The sequence below is a fragment of the Manacus candei genome, unplaced genomic scaffold (genome assembly GCF_025592945.1).
Source record: "Manacus candei isolate 608988 ecotype Guabito, Panama unplaced genomic scaffold, ASM2559294v1 h1tg000048l, whole genome shotgun sequence".
Taxonomy (NCBI): domain Eukaryota; kingdom Metazoa; phylum Chordata; class Aves; order Passeriformes; family Pipridae; genus Manacus; species Manacus candei.
In genome coordinates this window covers 6434755-6456043 of record NW_026138096.1, presented here as the reverse complement: position 1 = coordinate 6456043, position 21289 = coordinate 6434755, and the positions used below count along the sequence as shown (strand labels likewise).

Genomic DNA, 21289 nt, shown 5'->3' with positions numbered 1-21289 from the left:
ATTTCCTGGATCTTCCTTTAAGCCCTTCTTGTAGATAAGGTGACATTAGCTTTTTTCCAGTCTTCTGGGATGTCCTGATCTTCACGGTTTCTCCAAGATTATGGAGAATGTCCTTGCAATGACATCAGCCAGCTCTCTGAAAACCCTTGGGTGCATAATGTCAGTACCCATCAATTTGTAACAGTTCCCAGACCAGCTCTTCTTTCACTGACGGTGGGTCTGTGCTTACATAAACCTGGATTTTTGTTCTCTGGACCTGTGGCCCAAAAGTGCTGGTGAAGAATGTGTTGAGAATCTCTGCCTTTTCAGCACTGTGGGTGACTAATTCACCTCTCCTGCTTAACTGTGGGACAATATTTCCTTGTCCTTCTGGTTGTTGTTTATGTTCCCATTGTGGTTTTTGACATCTCCAGCCAATTTCAATTTGAGCTGAGCTTTTGCTTTTCTAACTGCATCTGCACACCCTGGCAATGCCCTGTTTTTTCCCTCTCTGATGCTCTTCTCTTTGGTTTTGAGCAGATTCAGAAGCTCACATTTAAGCCAAGGGGGTCTCTTGCTCCACCTACTTCTCGTACCTTTAAAGGGCATGAACTGGTTTTGTGCTTCCAGGACAGTGTTCTTGAAAAACTGCCAGCACTCACAAGCTCCTTCATCTTCCATGGAAGCTTCCCAGGAAATCCCTCCCAACTGAGCTTTGAGCAAGCTGAAATTTCTGACTATATGTTGTTATTTTAAGGGTAAGTTCTGGATTGCTATGCATTGCAAGAAAAAAAATGAATTGGTGCATACTATTAAAAGTATAAAATTTCCTACATACTTAAATGTTGAGAAGTACTTATCACAGCTTGATGAAGGCTTGTTTCACTGAGGGAAGCTATAGAAATATCAATTTTCTATGAACTGCAAAGTAAACATATTTAGAAAATTAATTAAAACTACTTAAAAAACTCTCCATGATCCTCATTCTTCCCCCTACAGGTTTTACTATAATTTATCTTTAATTCAATATAATCAGATTAAATGCAATCTCCTTTATGAATGTATAAAACTTTGCCCACATGAACTTATGTGGTGTTAACTATAATGCTTACATTTTCTTTAAACTTATATGAATAAGGTTTTATATCCTTCCTTTTCATTTAGCTTATCTTGAAACTTCACTAGATGAAGATGAAATAACCACTATTAAATCTTCCACAGAAGTAACTGTCCATGTAGGGTCTAAATCTTCATCTCATCTCTTCAAAGGTTTAAGCCTCTTTAGAGCTGGTTCACATTGGTTAACATTCAGTAAAAAATGAGACTGAATTTCACCACAGTAGAAATGGCATAACACAGATAACACCAGAAATTATGCACTTGTTTTGTATCTCCTTGCTGCCAAGTTCTGGTGATTTGGTTTATGCATTCTCATGAGAATAAGCCATGGCCTCATTTCAGAAAGGTGGTTAAAAAGGGTACAATATACATTGAAGGACTTTATTCTTAAGCAGACTTTGCTGTTGTAAGATTGTCTATGTGTGTTCATTTGTGCAATGAACAACTCCATACTTGTGGTTTGCTTACAGAAGGGTACCAGCATCTTCATTTGACAGCCCTGTGCTGAAAATGTTCCATGAGGAACAGCATGGTGCCTAGGGAAAGTTTAAATTGCCTGAACACTGGTGCAGTGTTCCTCAGCAGTACAAGAAAATTCCTCTCTGACAGTTCTTATAGGCAGCCATCTGTCTCCAGCTATTGCTGTGCCTCTGAATCTTTTAGCTGGAGACACAGCAAAGTCTTATGATCTTTCTTGCCCACTCCAAATCAAAATGTATTTGATGTGTAAGGTATGTAGTTCAAGTTCACTATTAAGAAAAATATGTCAAAAAAAAGAGCATAGGCTAATTTTCTATTTCAGATGAAATTAGGATGTTATGTTAGGCAAGAACTTGGAGTAAGCCAGTTATCAAGGAAAGAGTGTTTATGGAGGATCAGCCATAATCACTGGGACTGCAGGAACTGGCTGGATGACCTGGCTCATGAAACAGTCACCACAAATGTTGTATCCTTAAAAAGGTGAAAGAGGAAGTTGGCTGCCACAGGTTCAAGTAAATAATCCATCAGCATTCAACTTTTACCATGGAACAGAAATTTTAGTAGGAGGCAAGGCCTCAGCCTAGTTCTGAGAGGCAATTAGAAAGTGATGGTGAGGGTATGTGCTGTCACAGCCAAAATGACTCAATTTAATGCACTTAATGGAGAAATCCATATCTTTTCATTTCAAAAGGTCATTTAGAATAACTCCAAGTCTAATCTTAAATGAAACTGAAGTTTTGGTGGAGCACCGAGAAATTATTCTGCTTTATGTAAGTACATCTTAATGAGTTTCATATGAGTTTTAATTGATGAATTTATACTAATAATCATGATGATTTTTACCTAGAATGAGCAAGTATCTTCTAATCTTAAAAGCCATTCAGAATCTAGTTATGAGGTGGAAGAAGATGAAGTCAGCCTGAGCTAAATCAGATTTGAGAGCCAGGGCAGAATCCTGTCATTCTGTGTAATTAGGCATGGGCACCGTTTGTACAAAAAACACCTTTGCCAAGGTGGACCCAGGTGTTACTGTGGTCATGCCATGCCTTGTCACCTGAACTACAGGAGAAGAGATTAGCACAAGCAGAGCACTGCTTCTGGCAAGTAAACTAAAGACAGACCGAACATGGTCCAGAAGGACTTTCTGTCTTTGAAGTTTGGAGATGAAAAGTTTGGATGAGAAAATGGGAAAATGTTTGGACTTGACTTTGTCACATCCTGAGTGGAGCAAGGTAAAATGTGTTCTCTGATTCCTGGGTTAACTACTGATTGTAGAGGATCCCTCCTCCTCTCTTTAGTGCTGCACAGTTTGTCCTGGAGACAGAGTCTCTTACCAGGGGAATTATGTTAAATAGGAATATACAAAGTTGATTTCTCTATTACTCATGTCACCCTTCAGTGCCTCGGAATCTCATTTTCACTCAGCTTCTTTTCATGAAATCATATGTGAACATGGAGAACTCTCAGCATGTTTTTCCTGAGGTTTAGGGATATGAGTGACATTTTTAGTGTAACATTTCTACCTCATCACTTAAACATGTGTTTAGCCATAAACTTAACAAACAGAGTCCTGATATGTCACCCTTGTATGGTGTGTGGACCTGAGAGGCACACTGGAAATGGCTTCAAAGAGGAAAGAGAGAGATGGGAATAGGGCACTGGAAGATATCATCCATGATCCTAATTTAGCTTGCTGTTTAGATGGCAACGACACAGCTTGCTTGCTCTATGAAAAACTGTTGCAGACTAAGATGATAATGACTTTTTGGCATGGTACTTGGAGCCACAAGGGATACCTACCTGAGATATCCCTCTTCCTTACAGCACCAAAAATACAAAGTGCTTCTTCAGAATATGTAAATACAGCTGTAAGATGATACACATTTTTAAGCCCAGTGGGACAGAAGACACTCTGCTTAAATGAGACCAATGGGACAGGAGACACAGCTTCAATGGAGCCACAAAGCCATGGCAGGTTAATTAGTCTTGCAATTCTGAATTAGAAAATTAAAGCTCTAAGGCTTAAAACCCAACCAAACAAACAAAACCGACAACCCCTTTAAAGAAAAAAAAATGCACTACAATTTTTTTCATTTTGGTGTATGTGTTTTACCAATATTAGAAGGTGTCCATGGCACAATATGAAATTAAAAATTTATACTCATTCAGGCTCAACAAAGCATTTCTCGGTAACTGAGAAATTTTGGGTAGAAACTATTTGCCCACAAGAAATGGTAGAGTAGAGGTTTCTGTGCTTCCACTGACACCAGTAAAGCCAAACTCAATTCTTGGGTTTCCAGTTCGTGGCAGAAGTGTATTAGGTAGGCTTGTGTCCTTGAAGTAGATGTTTTAGCAGATGTTCTGGTTCTATATATTAGGGTTGCTCATCAGCACTGAAGGTTTAACATGACACCAGCTTTGACCACATGTAGTCACAGTTAAGGGAGGAAGAACTGATATCAATGAGCAGTAATTTGTGTTTTCAGTTTTTGCCTACAACAAAATGCTCAATTTGGTTTCTGGTAGTGAATTTGGGAAAATAAATATAGCACATTCTATTGTAGGGAAATAAATTTTCTTAGGGTATTGAATAATGATATTTATATGGCTAGGCACAGTCAGGATCATGGCCTAGCTGTGCCTCTTTTCACACAGAAAAAAATGTTCCAGACAGTTTGCCATCTAAACCTTCGATTTTGTAAATGGCGTATTTAAGTGCACACAAGAATCTTCCAACACAAAAACTATTTAACTCTATTTTAATGTTTACTTAATTAACATAGTAGGTAAGGACACAATTACAAAGCCAAGTAGATGCACAAGCTACATAGATCAATCCTTTTAAGTCTAAATGGGATTTGAGAGGATATGTCCTCTATTGGCCAGTCAAGATTTAACAAGATCAGTATCTGTCCCCCTTTAGTTCTACTCCTTCACAGTTCCATGTGAAGGTTTTTTGGTGTGCTAGGGTGGGAAACAACATCACCCAAACCAAAATGCATTTATATAAAAATATTTTCTTCCCTCTCCCTCTGCCAAGAGTGTCTCTCACTAGGTATAAAACTATGCCTAAAATAAGGAAAAGGTATTTCTAGATATTAACTAGTAAGCCAAGGTAGATACTGATGGCTATGTGATCAGCTGCAGTCCTCAGTGTGGAAAACATGATCTTTGCTGACCCTTTGAACTGGACGGTTAACAGAAGGAGGACGAGCTTTTGGAATTTAAGAAATAAGTTTTATAATGAGGATTTTGCTCCCAACTACATATTAACTGACCAACACAAGCTAACTACAACGTATATGACACCTAATCTTCCCTGCTGTTTAGAACAAACATTTAATACTGACAATCATATATAATTTCACGATTTGAAACAGGTTGAAAACATTATATGATAAAATTGACATTTATGTGAGGATTCTTCCGTATGTCTAACAAACTTTTTGGAGCAATCAACACTTTCATTCCTTTAACCAATGTAATTAAACACTGGTAATTAAAACCACAGACTTTGCATCAGATACTGGACTAAGTTTATCTTGTGACTTCTCATCTGGTGTTTGTGGCAGCAATAATCACACTTCAGTACAGGATGCATTGCAAACCTCTCCAAATGAAACCCAAGAAGCTGTTCTGTGACAGCCACGCTTGGTGTGATTGAGATGTCTGCACACCCAACATTAAGCTACTTAGGCTTATAAGCCAAAGCTTTTCCAGCCCCAAAGCCACAAATCCTTATCACTTTGTTTCACACTCTTTCTTCCTTTATTGTCTCCAACAGTAAGTTACAGCTGAGACCTTGTGTGGATTTTTGAGGGGCCATTAATCACCTTGTTCCAGATTCTAACCTAAAGTCTTAATCACCATTTCTAAAAGCATGGAACTAAAGCACTGAATTCATTCATGATGAGTTGGATTTTTCTGACTGCAAGTAGAGTGTGTGAACACACTTGTTGCCATGTCAGTCTTCAGTGCTCACTTCTTCCTTGCTGAGTAATACTCACATAGGAAATTCTGCTGTACTACAAAATAGCCTTCTGTGGTCAGATTGATTACATACTCCTGTGCTATTACAAAAACACAAGAAATTCTGTTGGCTATCACAAGTAGAAAAGGTTCAGTGTATTTGGAAGGGGCAATCTGACACTGCCATGCAGTAATGAGTTTACAGTTAGTAGGTGCTGATGCCACTTTTTAGCATCTCTCCTCTTTGAAACAAAATAAAGCATAATTTCTTTGTATTAACTCCATTAAGACTCAGTGGGAGACTTGTAGATACCTCTATTGGAACAGTTACAACTTCACTTTATTACTTGTCTTTTTCAAACAGATTTTCTTCTGTTACAGCCGTTTACAAGGTCAGACTGTTTGACATACCTGGTTGATCAATCTTTTGTTCTGTTGGCAAGGAGATAGTGCAAATCAGTGCTAGATCTGTGGGGGTTACACAGGCAACAGAAATACTGACAAAAGACATATAGTCTTGACAACCTCATATGGAAGCTGGAAGTAATTGGGCTATTAAGAGGTGGCAACCCCAAACACCCTTGATTTGTGGAATGCAATTCCTTCCCTGTGACCTCTCCCCAGTCAAAGGGATAAAGAACTATTGCTTCTTTGGGCAAATTTAAGTCTCTAGAGTATTTTTTAAAATTACTGTACCTCGCCTGAAAGAATCAATTGTGAGGTTTAAAATCACTCAGTTTTCTTCCTTACATTTTGAATTTTTAGCCTTGCTAAAGAATTATGAATTACTTTTATAGGACACAGTATGTCTGAGGGAGTTTGGAAGTCTGATTTGCCACAATGTCTTTTGTGAAGATAAGAAAAAGACATAATGCTTGTTTTATTCAGTTATTTTTCCCTTCAGAAGATTTTCCCATAAAACTGCATGAGAGAGATAACAATACTGGGATCTAAGTCAACTGAGATGCCTCATGTTGGTAGAAGTCTCCCTGGGATAGACTGACAAAGGAAAAAACAGCAGAACGAGAAGGTGAAGGTTGGAGTAAAGGAGCAGGATCCTCTGTTTTTCCAAAGAGCTTTTTCTTTTGCTCTGTGTTTTTGTTTTTCCTGAAAATTCTGGTATACCGTAACCATTTCAGCTTGGGAAGGAGTTATTAAGAAACAATTTCCTAGACTGGATAAAAATGAGACAAATTACTGAAGTTAAATCATATTAAAATTTAGAAGGTATCTTATGGACATAACAGCAACAGTGAATTCTGGGATACACATCCTGCTCTGGAGACTGGAAAAAAACCAAAACAAAAAACCCAGAAAAAGGTAAACATTCTTCTGCACCTCGTGACTGATAGGTTCAGTTCCATTTCAGGTTTCCAGTGCACAGATAGACATTGAAATGAAATACCCCACATACAAAGGATTTCTACAAGTATGTGTTAACAATTAAAGATCTCAATCTTCTGCAAAGATCACAAAATCTTTTCAGGTTCTGTAGTAAAGGCCAATAGATTTGGTTAATTTTTCCCTTTTTTTTGGAATCTTATACTCCTCAGGCATCTCTTAACCGGTGTTCACTTCTGTGTGTACTGTCCTCCTCGCTTCCCATTTCTGCTATTTAAAATAAGGTTTACTAGAGTTGCCATTTGGAAATGAAGAAGCTGTCCCCGATGTATTTTAAGAACTTGTTGCCTGTGCCCTGGGCACAGAATACACTGAGTTGGAAGGGACCCACAACTCTTGCCCTTTGGATGCTTAAATACTACGAAACGCGTTAATACCTCCGCACCCTCACTGGATGCCCTAAAGGCTGAACCCAGTGCCACCCTTCTCCCTCCCACCTTTGTCTTTACCTCGTCAGGTCTGTCTCCCTTTGTTCCCGGGCTTCAAAGGCCGGGCACACCTGTCTGAGGCACCTCCGAGCGCCTCCCTCACCAACCCGCCCCTTCGCCGCGGGAGCCGTGGGTTATTGGGTCCCTCCCTGCCGCCGGCCGCCGCTCAGATGGGGACAGGTGCACCCTGCTTTCCCGACTCCGAGGGGACTCTACGCCAGTGGCTGCTGCGGGATGCGATCCCCGAATCCCTGCCCTGGTCCCGATCCCGCCGCGGGATCGCTCCCGGCCCCGTTCGAACGGCCGCCGCCAGCCCGCGCCTGCGCACTGCACGCCCCGCCGGAGCTCAGGACAAGGCGAGGCGGCGGGGCGAGACTAAAAAACTACGCGCCCCGTCAGGCCTCGCGCGGCCCGCTCCCCACGGCCAGAGCTAGTGGGCCCCTCGCGGGGCACGCTGGGAGCTGTAGTTCCGCGGCTCTTGGTATTGTCTCTCCCCTTTCTCTGTCCGGGAACCCGACCGCCACCCCGCCGGGCGGGCGCCGTGACTGACAGCGCCGGCCAGCCAGTGGCCGCCGCGCCCTCAGGCCGAGCCCGGTGCCGTCTCCCCGGTGACCGGCGGAGCCGCTGCCTCGGCGGAGCAGCCACAGCCCCGGGGGACGGAGGTGAGTGAGTCCGAGCGGGGCAGCGCCCACCGCTGCCCGCCCAGCTCTCCCATCCCCCGCGCCGCCGAGCACCCGGCCCGGGACCCCGCCGGGGTGCGGCGGGAGGAGCGGGGGCGGCAGATGGGCGGCGGGAGAGGGCCCGGGGGAAGGGAGCGCGGCGGCGGGGGCCGAGGGGAGGGAGGGGAGAAAAGGCAGCCCCAGGCAGCCCCTGTGTGCGCCCCTCGGGCTGCGGCGCTGCCCGCGACCCCCGGTGCGCAGCGCGGAGGGGCGGGCGGGCGGTCCGACCGCGGGGGGGGGAGGTTCGGGGGCGCTCCCTGAACTCCTGTCTTTTACCGCTTGATTTTTCAAACCGTCCCTGCGGGCTCAGGTGCCGCTTTCTCCCCTCCCCGCAGCTCCACCCCCCCGGGGAGCGGCTGCCCCTGTTAATGAGTAACCCCGCGGAGCGCTGCTCGGGGAGCGGACCCGCCGCCCGCCCCCCGCGGCGTCCCGGGTCGCCCCCCGTACCCGCGGGATGCCCCCCGTACCCGCGGGATGCCCCCGGTGCCCGCGGGTCGTCCCCGGTGCCCGCGGGTCGTCCCCGGTGCCCGCGGGATGCCCCCGGTGCCCGCGGGATGCACCCAGACGCCGCCAGGAGCCGGAGCCCGCGGGAGCGGGGCTTTGGGAGCGGGTGTGCGAAGCTGCGCCGCATCCTGCCGTGCCCCTCCTGCCTGCGCCCCGGCAGAGCGCCCCGAGCCCTTCCCGGCCGCTCGTGTCCCTGAGCGGATCCCGCCTGAAGTGCTGCCCTTTCTTTGCGCGGCGCCCCAACAGTTCTGTAACGTGTTTGCAAGAAAAGAAGGGGGGAAAAAAATGCCTGACTGCCAAAAAAACCTTTTCCCCTTCTTAAATGCAACAAATGAAACTGTAGACGCATGACTGTCTATACAACAGCTTTAGAAAACTTTGTCCGTAGTCGCATGGCTCTTGTCAGACAAAACAGCAAATGTCCTATTTATGTTCCTTACACTTTGTACATCGACGTCGGTGTGAGAACAGTTTTTATTAACAACTACTTTTTAGCCTGCTTTTACTAATTACAGTCAGTATTTTTTGAATGATCACGCTCGGTACAACTAATTGTTTTGTAGCAAAGCAGTTGCTGCTGATACAGGGAACATAATGGTGTGTTTTGCCAATTCTGAAATGCTGATAAGGTTTTTTTTATTAAAATATTGTCCTGCCCAAGTTCTCAAACGACTGGTAGCTGTCTTCTACAGGTTGTGCTGTTACATTTCTCGTGTAACTTGTCTATAAACATGTACCGCATTTGAATAGTTAGTGGAATTCAAATTTTATAACTTCATTTGAGCTTTGTAGTTACTTGGCATCATTAGTGAAAGTCAGTTCACAATGATGCCTTAAGATGCCTGAAAGAGTGTGATCCATGCTGAAGAGTCTTTTGCATTACTTCAAGATGTGTGTGAGGGATGAGGGAACAGTCCCTCTCCTCTATGCATTTCCACTTTGCATGCTTTATCCTTTTACAGTCCCACTATTGAAAAACAAAATTAGGCCAGACAGTTCTTTGCTGTGTCTCTGCACATTAATATGGATCCTGTAGTGCTGAGTATCAGCTCATTTGTAAAGGCTTTTTGAAAGGAACTGGTGGTCAGTCAGGTAGTCTTAAACTTCACATGCTCCCCCACTGCCCTCTGTAACTGTGAAGGTTAGACTGTAACAGCAGTGTGCCTTCTGTTTCTGTTCTTTTTGTTGCTATGAGATAACAAGAGCAGAAGCAGGAAACAAACCGCCTCTTTCTCTTGAAAGTAAGCAAATAAGTGTTATTTTCTTTGGAGTGGAGGGTTTGAAAATGACATGAAAAGCCAGCATGGATATGTAAAAACATTACATACAGAAATGCAGTGTTTGTGGGCTAAAGTACAATCCAACTGTAACTGGTATTTTTGGTGGTTTATACCCCACGAATAATTGCTTCAAATGGTAGACCAAAATGTGTGCTGGCAGAAAACTCAAATGTTTCATTTTGTTTTGCAGTTCTATGACAAAGCTGATGTATATGGGCAAATTATGTTATTTCACATTCGTGTATATATTAGTGTTTTTGTCTGAAATGTTCTGTGAAATATTTTGTAGTTATAAAACTACAAAGCTTTATCTCAGTGCAAGTAAGATGATGTCTGTTTCACTACATTTGTACTTTGTTTCACGTTGGAGAAACTACACATTTTGTAATTTATTACAGGAAAAGGTTTTTCAGACATATGATTACTTTGAAACTGTGTGTCATGGTTCCACAGTTCAAACCACTACCCTGTGGAAGTCTGTGCCACTTCTGTGCCATATCTCTTCATCTCCACGTTTCAAATCTGCAAAGAAATTAAAAGAAAACTTAGGCAATTAGATAATTTAGTTTTGAACTAGTTTGTTAACAGTTTGTCAGTCAACAAATCTCTGTTGGAATCTCTCTGCTTATGAGAAACTATTTTTGTAACTTTTCCATTTGCCTGTCACAGCATTTTTGCAGAGAAACATACTTGATTACTGAAGGTTCTTGTAGAAGAGATACATTTGTCCTTTGTCTCGAAGTTTCCTAGATAAATTTAGTGAGCTGTTCTTTGTCATGGTTGAAATTGGCACAAAAAATGCACAGTAATATTCAGGTACTGAGGGAGGGAAAAGGTGATTTTTCCAGTGAAGTAACACAGTTTTATTCTTTGGTTGGTATTTGTTTTGTTTCGTTTTATTTTTATTTTAGTGGATATACACATTAATAGCAAAACCCCTTTAATGTTGAATTACTTCCTGACTTTAAACTCACAAAAGTACATAAACATATCAATAGGTGGAAGACTTCACACCTGTGGAACATCATCATTAGAGAAAAGTAATATACTAGCAGCCTGCTGTTTTGTTTTTATAATTGTCAGGTTTTTGAATGATGTTCCATTATCAGTGGTTATCATCTGAAACAAATGTTTGATGTGTTAGGAGCATAGGTTAGGAAGGCAAATAGATAAAATGACTTGTGAATAGAATTACAAGGAACTCTCTCTTAGCAAAGTGGAATTGTGAGGCAAGAAAACACTGGGGTTTGCTTCTTCCCAAGAGCACCCTAACTAAATTTTCATTGTACATTTTTTTTATAGTGGCATTTAGGGTACTTTTTTATAGAATAGAAAGATAACTGGAAATCTGTTTTTTTTTTTTTTTCATCAGCCACTTCAACATTACAATATTGAATCTTAATTTTTTAAGTAACAACTGCTTTTTATTATATTTTTATTATATTTTTAGAATGAGATTATTTATAATCTCATACTCTTTTAATTGTTTCCTTTCCTCCTGCAAGCTAGTAGTGCACTTTTAGGTGCCAGATACTACAGGGCATTATATGAGGTTAGCAGCAGAATTTTGGAGGGTACCCAGGGGGCACATTAGGCTATTCTCCAGACAGTTGAGAACAGAAATATTCACTATAAGGCAAATTAAAACACATGTATTTTGACGCTCCTAGATAGCAAGTTTTTATTTACTGATAGGCATTTATTAGTTCATTTTTTTGGTTGGAGAACTACCTCTTGAAATGTTTAATAATTATTCTCAAAAAGTAACAGACCTACTTAGAGATAGCTGAATGCACAGTGATGTCTTAGTTCCCAAGTTTAGCTTCATCAGGAAAGGTTCAAACTTGGTTTAAGGCATGAGAACAGATGCAAGTTGAGGGGTGTCTCTTACAGCCATGTAAGAGTTAAGTTTGGTTAAATGTTTGCAAAGCATTTCTTATGTTATGATTTCCATTCAAAGGTTAAGTGTGAAGTTTCATTACTTCTTACAGTTAAGGGTTTTTTTTGGTCTAAAACTGTAGGAAAACTGTTGCTAATGAAGCTAGATAATTGCTATATTAAAACAATTTGCAAAAACCATACTACATTGAACAGTCACAGCTGCATTGTCAAGACAAAAAACCTAATGTCCCTTTGTTCAAAACATTACATGCTAAACCCCAAAAGTAAAGCCAACAGGATGTCTTCTAATATCTTGAAGGCTGTCCTGTTTTGGGTTTGGAAGGGTCCTAAGGGAATTACATCCCTTAGTAGAGTATTTAGTGGAATATTCAAGCAATAAGAGTGGTTTTTTAAACTTCATAATCAAAGAGCTCATAAGTACTTAAGTAGTGAAGACTTTGATCCTAGATTTTATTTTAGTTTTGGTTTGGTTTTTAATTGGTGAAACTTTTGAAATAATTGCCCTTCTATTTGTTCTAACCCAGGCAGAAATACTGTGAAAGTAGTAAACTGTGGATTGAATCACATTCTGAGTATGTTTTTTTGTTATTTCTGTAGCTGAGAACAATGTCAGAAGGATTTCTTAGTCATTTTTCTTCCATGCAAGCAGTGGGTGGGACACCACTAATTTAGCACTTTAGATGTGATAAAGAAATGTGTTGTCTCTGTGTGTATGTGTATATATATTTTTATTGTGTGTTTTTATCCAAAACGTTGCCTGCATTTTGCCCACATATACAAGATACTTGCTTTCAAGTACCTTACACGCCTTAAGTATGGTACAATGTGACTGAGTTATGAATAAGCCTGTGGACCAAGTCAGAGCAGTAATTATTTTCAGATTAGTCTTCCATCATCCCCATATCACCATTGGCCAATCAGAGGTCAAATCAGTCCAGCACTTTAATTACCTAGGCAGCCTCATCTCCTCGGATGGTAAGATTGACGGAGAGATAGACAACAGGTTAGCAAAGGCATAGAGTGCTTTTGGAAAACTCCATAAAAGAGTTTGGTGAAATAAGCACCTGAAGAAAAGCACCAAGATCAGTGTTTACAGAGCCATAGTGTTGTCTACTCTGCTATACGGATCTGAATCATGGGTCATCTACTGCCACCACCTGCGTCTCCTAGAACGCTTCCATCAACGCTGCCTCCGTACGATCCTAAACATCCACTGGTCAGATTATGTGACCAATACATCTGTTCTAGAACAAGCAGCAGTCACAAGTATTGAGGCCATGTTGCTGAGAACACAGCTACAATGGGCAGGGCACGTCTCCAGGATGAAGGACCACCGCCTCCCTAAGATCCTGCTTTATGGTGAACTTGCCACCGGCTGCCGCAAGAGAGGAGCCCCGAAGAGAAGATACAAGGACTCCCTGAAACAACATCTCAACCTTGGCCATATTGATCACCACAACTGGTCTACTCTGGCCTCCAGTCGGGAGGTCTGGAGACACACCATCTACAACGCAGCTCATGCTTTTGAGAACACACGCAGGATCACCCTTGAGGAGAAAAGGCAATGCAGAAAGATTCGTACCTTGCAGAATTTACCTCCTAAGGAGTCTTTCTGCTGTGCCTTTTGCAACCAGATGTGCCTGTCTCGTATTGGCCTTTTTAGCCACCAGTGTGCTTGTAACAAATGTGGGTAGTGCCCTTCTCAAATCTTCGTTCACGAAGCCCAGCCATGAGTTCTCACTTGCTCAGATGGAGTTTATTGTGATTTTATGTAGCTGTAGTCCTATGGTTATTTCTGTCAGTCATCCTCCAGACCTATGGAAGTGAGAGTTCATATCATACAACAAGGGGATAGTTTCAAAAGTTGAACAAGTTGTCATTTTTTTAATTTGTGTTAAGACATTTTTATGCATTTTAACCTGCTTAGTGGAAGAAACCTCTCTAAAACAATGGAATTTACCCAGAGTATATTTTAGAACAAGACATCCAGACTTCAATGTCAACACCAAAATGTAATGAAATCTACTATTTCTTGCTGTTCATGTAAAGCTGCTTTATATTAATTCTAAAGTCATGACTAGATTAACACTGGCAGCACGTGGAGTTCCTTCTTTCTCACTCTAGTTTTTTTTTCTTTAAATTTTTAAGCTAAACTAAAACACATGGATGTTGGAATGACTGATTGAAATGCATTTTTACAGTGTTTGCTTTCTGACAAATTGGTTTGGAATAGATTAATTGGTTGGTGTAACAGCAAATCTGATCTTGGATCCCTTTGGTCTGATCCATGACTGAATGCCCATTTGTTGTTGCACATGTAACTTAAATGTGTGTAAGAATGTTGAAGTTTGAGATACCTACTTTAAGCTGCCCTTACAGTCAGTCAGTGGAGAGATACAGGCTTCTCTAGGGGTAGTTAATCTGTTTTACATGGATATGTGTGGTACCTGTTTCTATACATTGAATGTTAAGGGGTGAGGTGTAGCTGAGTGGATAGACACGAGCTCTCATTTTGATGCTGCTGGGAAAGGATAGATGAGCTTCATCCAGGATTTTCACTGTGCTGTAAAATGCAGTGGTATTGCAATGGTGCAGTAAGCCAGAAGTTAACTGAATAATAGATAATGTGTGGGGGGGTTGGGAGGACATAACGTGCTGTAATATAAAAACACTGACTGGACATCAAAAGGCTTAGGTTCTGTTCTTTGCCATTCAGTCACTTTGTCATTTTAGACAGCCACTTCATTTGGATTTGCTACTCCTTTCTCATAAGTAAAATTAAGACTACTGGGTACTAAAAGCCCTGAGATGTGATTGAAAATTAAAATGTCTTTTTTCTTTCTTTCTTTAGGACTTCATCAGGCAAAGGAGTGATGCTCTTGAAACATGACAAAAATCTGGACTAAATAAAAGTTTTCCTATTGCAGGAATAAAATCCAAAATGTATAGGCCAGGGGAAACAGTCAAACGTCGACTCAACATGCATGCTCCTCCACGGATAAGAAGTGTGGAAGTTGCTAGAGGAAGAGCAGGTTATGGGTTTACCCTTTCTGGACAAGCTCCTTGTGTTCTTAGTTGTGTGATGAAAGGAAGCCCTGCAGATTATGTTGGACTTAAAGCAGGAGATCAGATATATGCAGTTAATGAAATCAACGTGAAAAAAGCCTCTCATGAAGATGTAGTGAAGCTTATAGGAAAATGTTCTGGAGTCCTGCACATGGTCATTGCTGAAGGGATTAGTCATCTAGATTCATGTTCAAGTGATGAAGAAGTTGGTTTTTATGATGGGAAGGGGTGGCTGAAACCCAAACCTGACTCTAAGGCTCTGGGTATAAACAGAGCAGAGAAAGTTGTTGAAGAAATGCAGTCTGGTGGCATCTTCAACATGATCTTTGAGAATCCTGCTCTTTGTGCTGGTAACTCAGATAATTCTGCACCAAAACAAAGATCATTTTCAGTTTCTGCTGCTATGAAATTTGAAACTGGCAATGAAAGTGTAAGCAATGCAAACCTACTGTCAAAGGAAGAAATAGCCAAAGTCCTGAATGATGATTCAGTTTTCAGACTTGGACTGGAGGGCGCAGAAGACTTTGGATTAGATGCAAGCATTTTAAATGTTGCCATGATCGTAGGTTACCTGGGCTCAATTGAACTTCCTTCAACAACCTCGAATTTGGAAAGTGACAGTTTGCAGGCTATTCGTGGATGCATGAGACGTCTGCGGGCGGAACAGAAAATCCATTCCCTGGTGATGATGAAGATAATGCATGACTGTATTCAACTCTGCAGTGACAAATCAGGTGTCGTGGCAGAATACCCTGCAGAGAAACTGGCATTCAGTGCTGTTTGCCCAGATGATAGAAGATTCTTTGGACTAGTTACAATGCAGACAAACGATGATGCAAGCTTGGCTCAAGAGGATGAAGGGGTTCTGAGGACATCTTGCCATGTTTTTATGGTGGATCCTGAATTATTTCATCATAAAATTCACCAGGGTATAGCAAGACGGTTTGGACTGGAATGTACAGCGGATCCAGATACAAATGGCTGTCTAGAGTTTCCAACATCATCTCTACCTGTTCTGCAGTTTATTTCTGTCCTGTACAGGGATATGGGGGAACTGATTGAGGGAATGCGTGCGAGGGCTTTTCTTGATGGTGATGCAGATGCTCATCAAAATAATAGTACAAGCAGCAACAGTGATAGTGGAATTGGAAATTTCAACCAGGAAGAAAAGAATAATAGAGTTCTGGTGGTTGATTTAGGGACCAACCCGAGTAAACACATTCCTAACAGCCTGTGGGAAAATCCAGTAGGAAGGGGACAAAATCAACCTGCTTCCCATTGGAATGGCTTCTGTCATGAGCAAGAGGGAAGCATTCCTTTAGAGGTAATACAGAATGATAAGACCCAGAATGTAAGCAAACACTTAAGTCCTTCTGCTCGTATTGAAGTGCCATTGGTTTCCTCCCGAAATTCAGTACCTCCATCAAAGAAAAACGCTGCAGGCACAGGCAATCAAAGGTGGTTGCCTGTGCATGTGTTACAGGAATGGCAGCATGGAAATGCCAGCGACCAGGAGTCGTACACGGATTCTACAGACGGCTGGTCAAGTGTTAACTGTGGAACCCTTCCCCCACCAATGAGTAAGATTCCAGCTGACAGGTACAGAGTCGATGGCAGCTTTGGTCAGCCTCAGCTGAAATCTCACAAAAATGAATGGTCTAAGAAGATGTTTTGCATTCAGAACAAATTTGGCCCTCCCCACAGTATTAGGAAATCTAAAGAAGATAAAAAGGTAAGAATATGTTGACATTGGTTCCTAAAAATACCCCAAAAACCCCCACCCAAACCCATCAGCCTATGGTACTTTTACACTATAATATTTGCATACTAAAATGTAAATGTATTATATCATTTACAAAATTTCAGATGAAGGAACTAATATGGTTCTTTCTTGTTTGCAGAGGTGTTGCATATTCCTCTTTAATTTAGTGCAGCTCTGGAATTGTACTTCTGCTGGAAGTGTTGTCTGTTAGTGTTTTCTCACATTTCTTGTCTCTTCATTGTTTCCAAATGTTGCAGTGGCATTGCAATGAAAGGAGACATGACAATTTAGCAACTTCAGTTTCTTTTGACCTCCAGCAGCAAAAGAATGGAAACAATCTGGATCTTAAGTCTGGTTCTTTTTTGTAGAAGACTGGCTTGCAAATGTTGTTATTTTATCTATCTAATCTATGGTATCTATTTTTATAGAGATGTAGTCTAATCATTAGTCAAAAACCTGGGTTATAGACTTTTAGTTTTAACTGAATAAGACTATTTTATTACAAAAATTGATTCCAGCAAACCTCTCAATACAAGTAGCATTAAAAACTGACATCAAAAACTATTCCTTAGTGGTAGGTGACAAATCTAACATTCTGCCAGTAAGCTGTAGTTCAAATTTTATTCCAAATTACTGGATGAAGTAGATGAAGCATCTACTTGTTTTGTCTATATTAGACAAAGTGAGGCGATTTAAAAAAAAAAAAAAAAGGTGTGGGAGGAGTATCCAAGTATACAACATGATTGCATACTGTTCCCTTTGTGACATACACGTTTTGCTGTTGAGGGAACTAATCTCTTGGGAGTCTGTTGTTGATAACTGGGATTTTAACAAAGTGGAGGTCATTGGTCCAACACTAACAGAATTAGTAGCAATGGTGTATCTGAAATATTTGCTGACTCCAGGAAAAGACAGAACGTTGTAGTCCAAATTAGTCTTCAAGAAGCTTTGTCAGTCCATGACAGGAAGTTTTGCTTAATAGATTGATTCAAATGTCCATCATGCTATCCAAATGTGTTTTGAAAAAATGTGACTTTTTTCACCTGATTGAAAATATACAACTGCTACTCAGGTTGATGACAGTAGAGGTTCATTAGTTGTTTCATTCTGTTACAAACAAAATCTTTGCAGTGCCGTGACAGTCAGTTGTAGACATTTAGGGTATTAGATTGCAGAACTTCAGAATGTTTTGATGTGAAAAGAAGAGTTATTTTATGTTGCTTTTTCTGCACTGTGAAGCCAAAAACTTGCACATATGTTCTTTTGTATGCTTTTTGTGCTGAAAATAAAAAAAGTAAACTAGTATAGAGAATAGTTATACACCAGTGTATTGTGAAGGTGAAGTGAGTGCTATAGGCAGCAGTTTTCCAGACCCACAATGATGTATTAAATTTCATGTGATCTTAAATACAAGGCGATTCACACTTTCAAAAGGCAAATAGAAACTATCCAAACAGAAACACTAAATTTGTAAACACTGCCCACCCAAGGAGCTAAGAATCAGTTCTATCTGCTACCCTGAAGATTACATGCTTCATGATCTCTGCTGACAGACCAAGGAAAAGACCTCTTTATAGGCAGCACCTGGTACAGATGCGTTGTTCCCAAGTGCTCTTTGAAAACTGGACCAACTGCATTGGATGCTGCTTAAATTCCTTCAGGGTCTCTCTAACAAATTTTTATCTGCAGTGTTGTCCATGATAGTAATATGGATTGCATTTTTTTCCAGAAAAAAATATTTTGTGGAAATTACAAATATACTAATGAAAATCTCATAGAAAATTTTATACTTTAAGATGAAAGATGTTCTATATGTGGGCAAAGAGTAACAATATTTCACCTACTGTTTCGGTCAGATCAGCATAAACCAACACTAAGTATCTCAATCTTCCCTTTTGAATATATTTACTAATAAAATAGACATCCTGTTCTTTGATTAGTAACAAATTTCTTTGAAAGAACACATTTAAAATGTTCCTACATGGCTTTAGCATTTAGTGTCTTCATTAAGGCTACAGAATGTCTTTGGCATTTTAGTATTGTTTTCCAGTATTTTTGAAGGCTGTCGAAACTGATGAAAAAGCTTAGGAAGGTTATTCGGAGTAAGGCATAGAGATGAAGTTGTACAATGTTCTCATCTTGAATCTGTAATGAAAATATTCAGGGGATGTACTTTATTGGTGAGTGTACCTCCATATTTTAGGTACTGCAGAAATAGGGAAAATCTGGGTTTGCATCTTAGAGCATTAGTTCACTTTCATAAGAGAGTGATATTCAGAAATTCAGATTCTCTTTTTTCTTTGTGTGAAAAGTTAAGACTGCCTATTCCAAACCATTATTCAGGTGGGTTCTAGAAAACTACACATACTCAGCTTCCTGTGACCTTTTTAAGTGCTAAGGACTTATTTTACACAGCATGCTCAGACTCATTCCAGTCACGGAATAAAGTATATGAAGTGGCTACATGGGATTAAATTCATATTTTTACAACCTAGTGGCTTAGTCTAGTGCTTCGTTTGGCAGAGCAATCTTTAAATTGCTTTTAATTAAGGTGAGTTTTTTGTCCTTTACGTCAATACTGAAGGTAATATATCCAGTGAGTGAGACTGTATGGAAGCCACTAGAGGGAGAAAAGGTTACCAAAGCTAGAATTTCTTGTGATGAAATCTCTACTTCCATATTATATACTGTCTGCCTTGGAGCTTTCATTACACGAGTTCCTGGATGCACTTCTGCACTAGCAGAACTGCTGTGCAGCTAAACAGTGATGATCACAGCATGTAATTCTGAAAAATACGTTGTATCATACAATACTAGTGGGGGGTAAGATGGGCCTAAACTATTTCCAGATTTTATAGCTGCACTTACAAAACATTTGTGAATTGCACAGCACACAGGAGCAGATGTGAGAAAGCGTTAGTGCACATATCTGTTTAAAATTGCACTTTCAGAACTGAGGCTGGGAAGTGTTTCTTGTGGGTAGGAATAGATATGGTGTTTCAGACTTCACAAGGAAGGAAATACATTTTCTGAGCTTTGTTTTCCCTTTAGTGATGATGTTTTCAGCTCAAAAAGTAGAATTATGGTTAATTCTGTAATAATTGGCAAACCTGCTTTTAAAATATTAATTTTCTTTACATTGCTCTAAAGCATTTTAAAATTCAATATAAGTGTGAATAGTTGAAACTAGTTAAAAATGCCTGGTTTGGTTGCTAGTGAATAGCATGAGGTTTTTTGTTTTGCTTTAAAATGTTCTAAGAGAATATCCCTAAATTACTGAACTCATACTTCCACAAAAGCTGTATATCTATTTTTAACTCTTAAATGGTTTCTAAATGGTGTCTTTTAAATTTATTTATTTTTTTTTTGTATGTGGGAAGAGGAGAACTAAATCAGGGAAATTTTGGTTCCAATGCATGTCTTCTGAGTGAGATTTACTGGAAGGTGCCTCTGGCCCTGTGCACCTCTAAAATTATTTCCTGTACTAAACTTCACATTTCTGGTGTTTCTTAAAAGTGTCACATGAACAGATTTCTATTGAAGCATCTAATGAGAATTTTTTGGAGTCTTCTTGACTTCTGTAGGTCTTAGACTGAAAAAAGTAGTGGGAGGCCTGATGATGTTGCTGAAATTCGCTGAAAAGTCAGCTCATGGAAGGCAAGGTGCCTTTCAATCTGGGAATGACCAAGGAAGATTTCTGGTGACCAGAAGCTTCTGAATTGTTTTAAGATGCTGGGTAGGGGTGTGTAGTCTTGTGAGGTCTATAAGACTAACATAAGAAGAACCTGGTTATTTTTTCAGTGGCAATAGAATAATTCCTGCTTTTCTGTTTGTTATTCCATTTGCACTGTGCTGCCTTTACTGTTGCATTGCTATTTTCACCTTTTTTAGCATCCTGCTGAGTTCCAGTCACTTACCTACTCACTCTTTTTGCATAATTTTTGGGTGACGCAAATGAAAAGCAGCATAAGCAATATGAAAACACCAGGGGATGTTAGGACTGGCAGGGGGCTTGAGAAATTGCCGAAAAGGGAAGCATTCCTTTCCCTCTAGACTAAATTAATGTAATACATTTGATTTTGTTCAACCCTCACTCTCTGTTTTCAGGCTAGTGCCTGGCCAAAGATATGTCTACCCATTACTGTTTTAAATTAAGTTTTACTGGGAAAATACTCTCTTTTCCACTGGAAAGCTCCATAACAGTCAGTTTTGTCTTTAAGTTCTTTCTCCACGAGAACGGAACCCTAGGCATTGACCTCTCACCATTCTTAAAAAAAAAAAAAAAAGTTTGTTTTGATATTGTGGCAATGAGTATAACATTGAAGATCAAAAGAGGTTTTACAACCTGAGCCTGATAACTAGCGTTTGGGTAGGTTTATTCCAAGTGAATATGACAAATATGACAAATTACGTTACAATGTAATTAAAAAGCTTTTCAAAAATATGGGTATTGATTTTTAGAAACCCTTTCTGTTTCACATTGTTGCAAGACTTCTATCTTGACCGCATTATTGTTTGTGCTAATGAAACATGTGAATTTGTAACTGGATCATATTTGTAGATCTTAAAGGAAGACTAAATAGATAATCTCATTATCTGAGACTCACTGGACAATAGTATTGCAAATATATATATGTAAATATATACACACATATGTATTCTAAACTATAGAATGTATCA

At 40.3% G+C, this 21289-nt stretch overlaps 1 protein-coding gene across 6 annotated transcripts in view; it reads left to right on the top strand.

The window, feature by feature from the left end:
* Window positions 1-7866: 7866 nt before the first annotated feature.
* RGS12 (regulator of G protein signaling 12) overlaps window positions 7867-21289 on the top strand; it is an 89713-nt gene continuing 76290 nt past the window's right edge. For 2 of the 6 annotated variants that reach the window (XM_051798306.1, XM_051798304.1), the window contains exons 1-2: window positions 7867-8038; window positions 14633-16579. In XM_051798306.1, coding sequence (XP_051654266.1) covers window positions 14723-16579 — 1857 coding nt within the window. In that variant the 5' untranslated portion in view covers window positions 7867-8038; window positions 14633-14722. The remainder of the gene's footprint in view (window positions 8039-14632; window positions 16580-21289) is intronic. The other 4 variants (XM_051798302.1, XM_051798301.1, XM_051798305.1 and 1 more) reach the window with 3 other exon arrangements.